This window comes from Microtus oregoni, unplaced genomic scaffold (genome assembly GCF_018167655.1).
Source record: "Microtus oregoni isolate MIOR12 unplaced genomic scaffold, Mior012 000004F_ref0000308, whole genome shotgun sequence".
NCBI lineage: Eukaryota > Metazoa > Chordata > Mammalia > Rodentia > Cricetidae > Microtus > Microtus oregoni.
The window spans coordinates 9,237,746-9,250,157 of NW_024543063.1; the positions used below are offsets into that span (position 1 = coordinate 9,237,746).

The window sequence follows — 12,412 nt, forward strand, 5'->3', positions numbered from 1 at the left end:
AAACCAATCCAAACCAATTAATAATACAACAATAATAATAACAGTAACAAACTGTACACCAAAGTGAAACAAATCTATCAGTGGTCAGAGAAAGCATTTATTTGCCTAGCACACCAGTGCTCCAGATTTAATCCCCAGCACTGCAAAACAAATAACCAAACATAGTATTTGCAAATTTGTAATTTTTCTCCTGAAGACACTATCTGATTTCACAGAGTCTAAGTAACATGAGATGGTTAAAGTGTGATTTCTGGGACAGCGTGTGGATCTACATTTAGAAGGCAGATGTGCAAAGAGGGATGACGGAAGGAGCCACGTAAGAAATGAGCCCTCAAAGATGCTGACCCAACCTGCACGAGGTAGTGCTAAGGGACTGAACCAAAATGGAACAGCTGGAAGAACTGAAAAGTGTTCAATTGCTCTACGACACGCTAGTAATAAGAAGACAGCTTTAAATTGTCTTCAACAAGGTAAATGCCTACCAAAACAAAGCCTTCCAAGATGGCAAGAATTCATAAGCTTTATAATCACAATGTTTATTATATGTTTTCTCAAAAACCAAAAGGGCTAGGTGAGATGCATGAGGGCAATCTGGCTCAACATCTGTAATCCCACTTATCAACAGAGCTGCTTTGCTAATCTAGGTATTTTAGGACGTGTCTCCTTTCACCCTCAGTGTTCCAGTGTGTTTCTCATATACATTCCATTAAGGGGAGCTGAACCTCCCCACTAAACTTACAAACAAGGTCTTAGGATAGAACAATAGTAGATTTGTATGCAACTAGTAACAGAATTTAAAACACAAGGGGAAAAGGACAGAACTAAAGAGAGATGAACAAATAAAATCTTAGAATGCCTCTCTTAGCAGTGACAAAACTGGACATAAAGAAATGAAAATACCGAATGTATTAATCACCTTGATATTATTTGCAGGATTATACTTAATTGCTGAGGAGTAGATAGCCTGAAAATACACATGTTATGTTCACCAACACACCATCATGGAGAACTTAGAGGCCATGTTCTCTGAACATAAGGAAAAGTTTAAAAACTCCAGGAAGCCAAGATGTCTCGGCACCTGTGATTTAAGGTTGATAGCCTGAGCTTGATCCCTGGAAACCATGATGGAACGAGAGAGCTAGTTCCTAAGGGAGTTGTCCTCTGACCTCCATTGTTTGTTTGGTGGTACACATGGTGCTTGCATTCACATCATACTCCAAAAATTCATACTACATTACAGAAGCAGAAGATAGAAAAGGACAATGTGGGAAGTGGGGTAGAATGAACTCTAGAAAATAGGATAGTAGGACACAGATATGAAGGGGGAAAGCGAGAAAAAAACTTAACTAGGGAGGGACTTAAAGGGGAAGGACTTAACTAGGGTAGAGGAAGGGAGGACAATACAGAAGGAGAAGGAGGGAAGAACATGCTTGAAAAAGCCACAAGGAAACAATAGATTAGACAGATAATAAACAGGTAGGGTGACAGACAGACAAGCAGTGGAATTATCCAACACAATCTAACAAAAACCCAAGTTCCAGGCAAGAAACATTTCCTTCAAGTTGTTAATCAAGAGACCACAAGAGACCCTAAAGTAATACAGGCTACTACCATCATCGTTGGCTGCCTTCTGAAGGTGAGACCCTGTTGCTAAAGACATGACACACTCTTGATTATAGAAATAAGAGATCAATCTAGAAGCCTCCTCCCTAATGACTAAGCTCTCATAGTACCAGAAGGTGCCACACAGATTGCCAGAGGAAAAAAGTAATCAACAATCCTACCCAGCTGTAAAATGTGTAAATCACAAAAATGGCAAGCTGAGAAAAATACTCCCAATGGTGCAACAATGGCACTTATATTCTGGGAGTAACCAACAGATGTCTAACTGGACTTAAGGCTGCTCAATAATAGAGACCTCATACCTGGTACTGTAAGCCTAGTGAAGAACCTATGGTCGGAATGGTCAAACCCTACTACTGGGAGAACCTACTACTGCCATTTTCCTAAACCATTATAGCTTCCAACTGTATCCTTAGACACAGATAAGTACAGTTCTCACCCTTTGTCAAAGCAATTTCTTTTCGCAGCAGAGAATTACTGACTGTGAGACATGCCCAGTTTCAAAAGGGTTATCTACAACACAACTCCTGCAACTAAGGTTCAGTTCAGGGAACATCACGGAGGATCATAAGCACCAAAAAAATCAGGACAGCTACTGTGAGATAATGTCTTAAAGACATGGCACAGACGCTGTACCCATCAACAGTATGGTTGACTGAATTAGACTTGACACGATCACATCAGTCAATATAACAACATAAAGAAAAATCTGAACACAGTCTCACCTCTATATGAAAAGCTATAGGCACTTAATGGCTCTCAAGGGAGGGAGAATCCGTTTTCTCCAGGGACAAGCCTGTAGTAATTGGAGCGGCGGGGCTTCGTCCCCAGCACCCCGGCCGCCTGGCTATCTTATGCCCCGAAATAACAACACACAAATTGTATTCATTTAAACACTGCTTGGCCCTTTAACTCTAGCCCTTACTGGCTAATTCTGATATCCCGATCAATCCATCTCTAATAATCTGTGAGCACCGGTCTTACCGGGAAGATTCTAGCCTACGTCCATCCTGGGTCGGAGCTTCATCACGTGTGTCTGCCCGGGAGCGGGGCATGGCATCTCTCTGAGGCGTCTGCCCCCCGAGAGGAGAGCTGTGGAGTCTCCGAGCTCACTTCCTCTTCCTCCCAGCATTCTGTTCTGTTTACTCCACCCACCTATGTTCTAAGCTATGAGGCCAAGCAGTTTGTTTATTAACCAATGAAATCAACAGATTGATATATGACACTCCCACACCACTAGCCCCCAATAGGTTTCCCAATCCTAAGTGGTCAGTCCTAAACAAATATATTTATAAGCAACAGGGGACTCTGGAGGGTGTGTTTGTGTGTGTATACATATACAAATAAAACAAGAGGTCATGAATTCAAGAAGGCAGAATAGGGACAAGAAGGAGTTGGAAGGAGGACAGACAGAGGTGGAAATAATGTAAACAGAGTATACTCATTCTTGAAAGTCTCAAAAACATTACAAAGATACTATTAAGAACAAAGGATATAGTCAAACCACAGTCTAAAGGAGCATACAGGTAAAAACATTTATTTAACAAAGAATATATTTTCAGAATATAAAGATTACACATCTAAGAGAAAACTTTAAATTGGTGGGGAAAACCTAAACATTACTAAATCAAAACCTGAGTGTTTTAATCACGCCACCAAAAAAGCATATAGAAAATAGAAAGGCCCAAAATCCATGCTATTATGGATTTTATTTTTTAATGGTGGTGTATACTTTTAATTTCAGCACTTAGAAAGCAGAGGTGGGCAGAGCTCTGTGAGATTGGAGGTAATGTAATCTACATAGTGATTATGTAGTGAGCTCCAGAACACAGAAAGCTACACAGTGAGATCCATCCCCATCTCAAAAATAAGAATAAATTTTTAAAACCCCACACCTTTTGCACTTTTACCAAAGAGATGAAGAAAATGAGAAAGATTGATTTCTGTTTCCCTCAGAACAAGTGTTCATTTGAAGAGGTAAAGAATACAGACTGAAGTAACAAGCCTCAGAACACTCAGGTTTCTTTTGGTAACTGTGAGCAAGCTGAGAAACCTCAGAAGAGCTGCTTCCTACTACAAACTCCTAGCTTCAAAACCAATCAGCACAGTAAGTATCTTGTCACCTGCTTGCGTAGCAGTTCTTCCTGCTTCCTTCTTTCTTCTTCTTCTCTCCTCCTCTCCTCCAGCCTTCTAAGTGCTTCTTCCTGCTGCTGCCTTTCCTCCTCTTCTCGCTGCCGCCTTAGTGCAATCTCTTGCTCCCGCTGGCGCCGCAGAGCCTCCTCCTAAAGAAAACAGCAGGGTGGATAGAATGTGTGTGAAGCTCTAGCTTGCCAGTATTCAAAGAGGAACAGGTAATGAGCTACTTAAGTCTCTGTAGGTATAGAACAAGATCTGGAGTGAAAAGTACCATGTAAGTTGAGAAGGCAGGTATATATGATAAAAAACAAGCCAGGTAGTGGTGGTGCATATCTCTAATCCCAGCACTCAGGAGGGAGAGGCAAGCAGACCTCTGAGTTCAAGGCCAGCCTGGACAACAGAATGAGTTTCAGGACAGTCAGGGCTATACAGAGAAACCCTGTTGGGGTGGAGAAGAGTGGCAGATAAAAACAAAAGCAAACAAACAACAATAGTAACAACAAAAAACATAATGAAGCTGGACATGGTGGTACAGGATTTGAATCCCAGCACTCAAGATACAGAGGCAGGAAGACCTCTATAACTCTAAGGCCAGCCTAATCTACATGGCGACATGCTGTCTTCAAAAGAAATAAAATGAACGAAAAGCCAACTATTTAAAATATTAGTACACTGCAAAACAGTAAGAAGTCTACCCTGGCTTGGATAACGACACATGTTTACTGCTAACCCTAGACAGAATATTGGAACGCAGGTGCTACTTTCTCTGTTGGTACTTTTTAGCCCTTATTTTTTAATCACCTAAAAACAAAAAGGATAAAGAGGTTAAATCTACATATACATCAAAACCTAGTGAAGAAAAGTCATGAGAACATCTTCTGAAGGATAACAGTTCCACCAATAAGTACAACATAGAATCATGTAGAGAAGGAACGCTAAGTGCTGCAGAATTAAATGCCTATCTTTTTTAACCCACCCTCATCCCCACCCCTGAGACAGGATTTCTCTATGTAGACCAGGCTGGCCTTACACTCAGAGATCTAGCTCCCTCTGCCTCCCAAGCTGGGTTTAAAGGCTTAAGCCACTATTGCCTGGCTTCTTTTTTGAATCTTTAAAAAATTTCATACATATGTACTATATTTACATCATCTTCCTTGACCCCACGTCTCATTCTCTCTCAAATTCATAGCCTCTTATCTTTAAAAGATTTATTTATTTTTATGTGTATGGGTGTTTTACCTGAATGTATACCTGCCTTGTGTACCACATGAGTGCCTAATAGCCTTAGGGGGCAAAACAGAACACCGAATGCTCTGGAATAGTGGTTCTCAACCTATGGGTTGAAATCCCTTTGGGGGAGTCACATATCAGATATCCTATATATCAGATTTTATGTTACAATTCATAACAGTAGTAACATTACAGTTATGAAATAGCAACAAAATAATTTTATGGTTAGGGGTCATCCCAATATGAGAAATTGTATTAAAGGGTCTCAGCATTACGAAGGTTAAGAACCACTGACATAGAACTTGAGTTATAGATGGTTATGAGCCATTATGTGGGTGCTTGGCATCTAATCCCGGTTCCTTTGGAAGAGAAGCCAGTGATTTAATCATGTTTCTAGTCCTTCACTGTTATCTTACATTAACATGGTGTAATTCTAAGAGATCTGTACTTATTTTATCATGGGTCCTAAGCAAATAAGTACAAACTTGTGACCAAAAGCTATGTTTTAAGCCACCAGAGGAGAGTCTTCCATTGGAGTCTATAAATACTCCACTAGAAATACAGACCAAGCAAGTTAAGGTCAACTAATTACTCAAAATGAAACAGTGAAAACACATGAAAATCTATACTGTAGATTAGTTAAGTAATCTAGACAAAAGGTACTCAGGGGAGACCCAGCTTGGACACACAGAGTTCTGCATGAGACAGGCATTGTTTGACTATATGAGGTACCAAGAGTAGTCAAAATCATGAGAGACAGAATGAAGAATGTAAATAGCAGGGGGAAAAAAATGGAAATCACTGCTTCAAAGGTCAAGAATGTTCAGTTTGGGAAGGTGAGCTATTCTTCAACTGGACATATATGATGCCACTGACTGTACACTTCAAATTTTATAAGTATGTTATCACAGGGGTTAATTTGAAAGCACATTTGACTTTAAAACAAGTAATGTTGTGCATCAAAATACTTCATGTTTTCACCAGCAAGTTCAAAATAGTTGAAATCTAATTAGGTTATGAATAAATTATGAAAAGTTAAGACTGAACACTAGCCCTTTAGTAGACACTGATAGAAAACAAGTTCTTTCTGAAGGTGAGTGAGTTTTTTAATCCCATCATTATAGCCTTCTCTCCCCACCGCTCTTTTTTTTTTAAAGATTTATTTATTTATTATGTATACAACATTCTGCCTCGATGTATGCCTGCACGCCAGAAGAGGGCACCAGATCTCAGTACAGATGGTTGTGAGCCACCATGTGGTTGCTGGGAATTGAACTCAGGACCTCCGGAAGAGCAGTCAGTGCTCTTAACTCAGTGCTCTGAGCCATCTCTCCAGCCCCCCCACTGCTCTTGATAGGGAAGGGATCACATCACCAAAGGCCCTCACCAAGGAGCCAAGAACTTCTTTTATGTGCATAGCTCCCAGAGACATACCTGCTTCCTTCTAGCCAGCTCCTCTTCTTCCCGTCTTTTCCTTTCTTCCTCCTGCTGCCTCCGGAGAATTTCCTCCTGTTGTCTACGGAGTTCTTCTTGCCTCTTTCGCTCCTCCTCTTCCCTTTTTGCCCTCATTTCTGCCTCTCTTCTCTCCTGCTCTAGCTGGATGATGAAAGAGAATTTCCATTGATTGGACAGCAAGCATAGGGTAATTTGAAGCAAAGCATTTAGTGAGAGGTTGATGCTGCCATACACACTCAGCAGCATGCTGCTGTGCTGCAATGTGTGGATAAAACCCTGAATCTCTAAGCTCCAAGATGGCATAGTAATCACTTTTCTGCTCTTCTAAACTACATGAATGTTCTTCCCACTTTAATCACCTCTTCCATTAACATGACATTACACCACATCTCTAAAACGTGGGACACAAAGTGGCCAACATGAGAGTAACATCAGAAGTGTCCTCAAGTGTATGTATGGTATTTCTTTACTTGTCTCTACAGAACACCTTTGACTGGGATCTAACAATGTGACTAAAAGGTTTCAACAACTACCAGCATGGCTGCTAGGAATGAATGCAGGGTTTAACCTCAACTACACTTCAGGTCTTCTCTTTTCTCACCCATATTCTAAGAGTCTCACCCAAGGGGGGTTGGGGGTTGGGGAAGCCAGGCTTATCTGGCAGCGTTACTTGCCATGAAAATAAATTCTATCATAAGTATCCAAGACACTCATGACAGCCCTGCTCATCTTACTCCTCAGACTGTACCTTGGCTCCAAGTCAGATGAAATTACTTAACTATTTCCTGATTCCTGAATGTTCTCAAATCCATCTAGCCAGTACTATTTCCTTTAACTGCAATTTAATTTTCATATCTGAAAACCCACGCTGAGGCATGGCGACACATCCCAGTATTTGGAAAGCAGAGGCAGTTGAACCACCTCAAGTTTGAGGCCAACTTGGTCTACCGAGTAACTTCCAAGACAATCAGGGTTACAATAGTGAGATTATGTCACAAACAAAACCAAACTCCTACAAATCTTGAAGTGCAAAGTAATTTATGAACTGCTAACTATCAAAAATACCACCCACCTCTCTAAGCTCTCTAATATACACTCCTGATCACCCTGTAAATTTAACTGCCGCTTGTCTACATCTCCCTACCCATCTGAGAACTGGTAAACTACTTGAAATACATTATTCTTACCTACATATCTTCAGCAAAAAGCATTGAGGAACTATAAGAGACTAAACTCAAGAACTATAAAGAACTAAACTCTTCTCATTTATGGAGACAGCTCTCACCATGGACCTTTCATTCTCTGGGTTCTATAAAGAGACCATAACCCCCTTGGGATACAAGATGCATTAAGTGTGACTCTCCTTGAGTGCGAGAATAGAGCAATTAGAATCATAGCATGCTCTGGCATAGATATCCTGTTTTGGCAAGTTCTAAACCAAAATTCAAGATTGTTAGTTCCTCTAGAATCTAAAGATCATGCTGAACATTTCAGCTTCATGCCCGAGGATACGAGGAATGCAAGCCTCAGATGAAGAATCTTTAACAATATAGCAGATATTTCCTAACAGTATTCGTGATGAATAATCATACCAAGAATAATGTAAGTAAAATATACATATGACCATGATCATCATTAAGGAACTTAATACTAACCAATTTTAATTGAGGTCTTTAGTTTTTTTTTGGGGGGGGGGGGGGGAAGAGGGCACAAAAAGATAGAATACAAATGTACTTATCCCAGCTAAGTAGAAATAAACTAAAAATAGGAGCTAGAAGAAAAGAAAAAAAGCCTTGCATCTTAGCTGGAAGGTACACAGTTGTGAAGATTAAGTTCCAGACCTTTGCAGCTTTGGCCTTCTCTAGTTGCTGAAGCTGTTCCAGGGAAGGGCCTGGTGTCGTGGTGTCCAAGGGAAGATCCCATACACTACCACCTTCCCAAACTGTAAGACAAAGACAAAACTGAGTAAGGTACTAGAGTATAGTGTAGTCACACAACCACAGATGAAGAGGTTCCCTGGACCTGAAATGAGCTCCATCATATACAACTGGTTCTGTCTTTGGGAGGAGTGTGCGGGGCTGTCTAGATAAACAGTCCAAAATAACCTTGAATGTGAACTCCTCCCGTCTCATTCTCCCAAATGCTGAGATTAAAAATATATGCCACCATGTTTTGCTGTTTTTTAAAAGAAACTGAGCCAGCACATTCTTGTAAATACTCTTCAATACATAATGAAGGTAAGAAAATATGAGACATTTACTGAAGAACCAATTTCATCCTTGTAATGCTCCATACAAGTACCTGGTATGTCCTCATCTTTATAGATGAACTAATTTTAAAACTTCAAAAGGAACATGGCAAGAATGGCATGGTAATTTCAATTCCAAATTCCACAGAGGAGAGATTTCTAGTAGCCATACAATCTCCTACTGTACACCAAGTAGAGAACCAGGTGGTTACACACTATATATGTATTAAATGTTAATCAGCTGGTCATCTTATGGTTGTAATGTGAGCTACATCTCTTTGGAGAGAGCCTGGGCAGGCCTTACAAATTACACTTGGTCTTGAGTTGAAGCCCCTTATTTACTTCTACAACTGGCAAACAAAGTACACAGCCAGATGTAGAAGCAAATTTAAGGGTTTCCAAGCCAAGCATGGGGAAACATTTCTATAATACCAGCACTCTGGAAGTAGAGCTCTCAGGAGGATTCTAAGTTCAAGGTCAGCCTTGGATACTATTAAATCAAAGTTACCCGAAACCTTATCTCAAAGAAAAATAAAACACAAAAAAATGAAGGCTTCAGAGTCTATTATTTTATTGTTAGTTAAACTTGTTGACACTAATTCTCTATTTTGCTTTTTGTGGTACTAGAGATTTAATAGTGTTGCACATACTAGACAAGTATTTTACCACTGAACTTATAACCCCAGACATTATTTTTCTGCATACCTATTACAATATATCTGTGCAAATTAAATACTGTATGTATAAAACCAATTGAGTACCTAAAAGGACCTGACTACATGTAAACTGTTTAAGGTACTTAGAAGCTCCAAAAACCTAAATATAAATGAGTACTAAAAAAAGAATAATGTGGTCTGGCAAGGTGACTCAGTGGAAAAAAGGCCACTGCCATCCAGTCTGATAACAAGAGTTTGACCCCTAGGGCTGACAAGGTAGTAGAGAACCAACTGGCACAAGTTGTCCTCACCTCCATGAGGACAGACACACAGACACATACCATACACAACTAACTAACTAACTAACTAAGAATAATATATACACAGTAGGAAAGTTTTCCTTTAATCTCTTTGGGAAGGTTTCAGAAGGAAAACACTAGGCCCTCTACTGCCTACTCTGTAGGGTCAGTTCTCAAACTATCACTTGATGGCTCACCAACTCTAAAAAAACTGGTTATTAAGAATTTATAAGCCAATTGCTCTTGCCTATAAGCGTTATTGGTCAAACTCTCCACTTTTGTGGGTATTATACCTTAGCAACAAAACAAACTTACTCCACCAATTACAAAGATTTTGAAAATCTCAACTCCCAAGTTTTCTAACTTGACACACAAAGTATCACAGAACAAGAGAAGGTGTTCACTTAAAGTGGGTATTTCTCATGCTAAAATTCGGCAGCACTTGCAAGGTTAGACATCTTTAGTTGCAACAGAGAGAACATCATTACTTTCCACACACAACCCACCCCCACACACTCCAGCAGAGATATCAAAAACAAAATACTTTTCAGGGCTGGAGATTTGGAAAAGTGGCATAGCACTTGTCTGCCACAGAAGGGTCTGGAGACTGCTGCAGCACCACAAAACAAAACAAAACAACCTACATTAGTTAGAACTATAAAAACAGAAACTGACTCATACAATTCAAACAGTTTACATACAAAACACTTCCTAGAAAGCCTTTCTTGGATCTACTACATATGAAGCTTCTTTTTAAAAAATTAGTAATAATAGACATATGTAACATTAAAAATAACTACAAATAACTATTACACTCTAAATCCTTTATGTTGCACTATAAGCAAAGCTCAATTTTTACCTGTGGGCTGTGAGGCTGCTGGTTGAAGCTCCCAGATAGAGCCAGTATCTGGCACTGACACAGACCTAGTTACTGAGGGAATGATGTTCTGATCAGATATTCTGCAAAAGGGAAATAAAAGGTCAATGTGTTCCTGTCACTTGAAAAATCAGATAAAGAGGGATCTCTAGATTACTAGTAGGTTTCTGACTTGTCCGGCTGTTGTCTTGTTTTTTTTTTTTTTTTTTTTTAAACTGAGACAGAGTCCCACGATGTGGCACTGGATGACCTGGAACTTACTATATAGACCAGACTGGCCTTAGAGATAGATCTGCTTCTGCTTTGTTAGTATTAGGCCCTATTTTAAAAGGATGAAAACTGGGTGTGGTGGTACATGCCTTCAATCCTAGTTCTTGGAAGATAAGCAGATCTCTAAGGTAGCCTGGTCTATATAGTGAGACCCTGTCTTGAAACAATAACAACACCCAAGAACTGCATCTCACTTGTCTCTAAGGTCTTCTATACATCAGGTTAATCAAGCCCTCAGTATCTCAAGGGTACAATTTGCTTACCATTAAAATAGAGACCAAGCCAGGCGTGGTGGCACATGTCTTTAATTCCAGCACTTGGGAAACAGAGGCAGGCAGACCTTTGAGTCTTAGGCTAGCCTGGTCTTACAGAAAGAGTTCCAGAACAGCCAGGGCTACACAGAGAGACAATGTCTTGAATACATACATACATACATACATACATACGTAAGTAATAGAGGCCTGACTGTTAACCTGCTTACCTCATCGCATGGGTTAAGGTTCACATGAGAAATGTGAAGGACTGATTAAGACAAACAGTACAAGTTTGGAACAGCAACTGCTGAGGCAACTTTAGGAGCTGAGGCAAGCACCCTGAATGAAAATCTGTAGTAGAAGGAATTTAGGAATGTCTTCATAATTGCTTTGTCCAGATTAATGGCTTAATGATTTGGGAATTCTGTAAATCATGACCCTGTGATCAAATCTTTTTTTCAGATACCAAGGATAAAAGTGAAATTAAAATCCCAGGGTATATGATCTTTTGTTACAGGTTCCAAGTGTTATCATTACTCTTAGATTATGATTCAAAAGATTGCATACAAAAAAAAAAAAGATTGCATACTCTATAGGTAAATGCTTTTTAATATATGTAACCCTTCTAGCTAAGTAATTTTCAAGTCACACTATTTTTATATATACCATGAAGACAAGTTTTGTGGGAATGTTCTGATGCTGAAAACCCAAACATCATATCAACATATCAACATTTCTTTATTCTCCTTAACTCATTCTCTCTTTCTTGTGTGTGTGCACACACACGCGCGCACATACACACAGAATATGACAAATGGAATGACCACCAACCTCATCTTCAGAGCTTGGAACTGCTGGAGAAGAACGGCCAACTGCTGTTGCTGTTGAGATGATAAAGCTGCTTTCTGCTGTTGAGTCAAAACCTGTGCATACTGTTGCCTTTAAAATTAAAAAAACAAAAGTATGTATCTATATACATATACATATATATACACACATATATATGACCTATCTACCCCATATATAAAATTTTGGAAAACAAAATCCAACTCATCTCTTCCCTAAACCACAATTAGAAATAACAATCAAATATATTTTATAATTCTATGTGCTAATAACCACAGAAAATTTTCTAATTCACTCTAGAGAAAACTCACACATGATGTTTTTCAAGGAGATACATATATATGTACATATGAAACAAATGATGTGTAATATATGCATACCACACATCACAAAATGTCAAGATGATCAGTACCAATCCTTTCCCAAATTGTGACAATAAGCAAATCTGAACACCTATTTCTAAATGAAGAACTCTGCAAAATAAAATCACTTCTACAAAGTCTCAAATTTTATGTTTC

At 39.3% G+C, this 12,412-nt stretch overlaps 1 protein-coding gene across 5 annotated transcripts in view; it reads right to left on the minus strand.

Moving 5' to 3' along the window:
* Positions 1–12,412, minus strand: part of Gigyf2 (GRB10 interacting GYF protein 2) — a 135,668-nt gene that overhangs the window by 24,964 nt on the left and 98,292 nt on the right. For all 5 annotated transcript variants that reach the window (XM_041649692.1, XM_041649691.1, XM_041649694.1 and 2 more), the window contains 5 exons: positions 11,880–11,987; positions 10,507–10,607; positions 8,286–8,386; positions 6,424–6,585; positions 3,747–3,905 (listed from right to left, as the gene is read on the minus strand). In XM_041649692.1, coding sequence (XP_041505626.1) covers positions 3,747–3,905; positions 6,424–6,585; positions 8,286–8,386; positions 10,507–10,607; positions 11,880–11,987 — 631 coding nt within the window. The remainder of the gene's footprint in view (positions 1–3,746; positions 3,906–6,423; positions 6,586–8,285; positions 8,387–10,506; positions 10,608–11,879; positions 11,988–12,412) is intronic.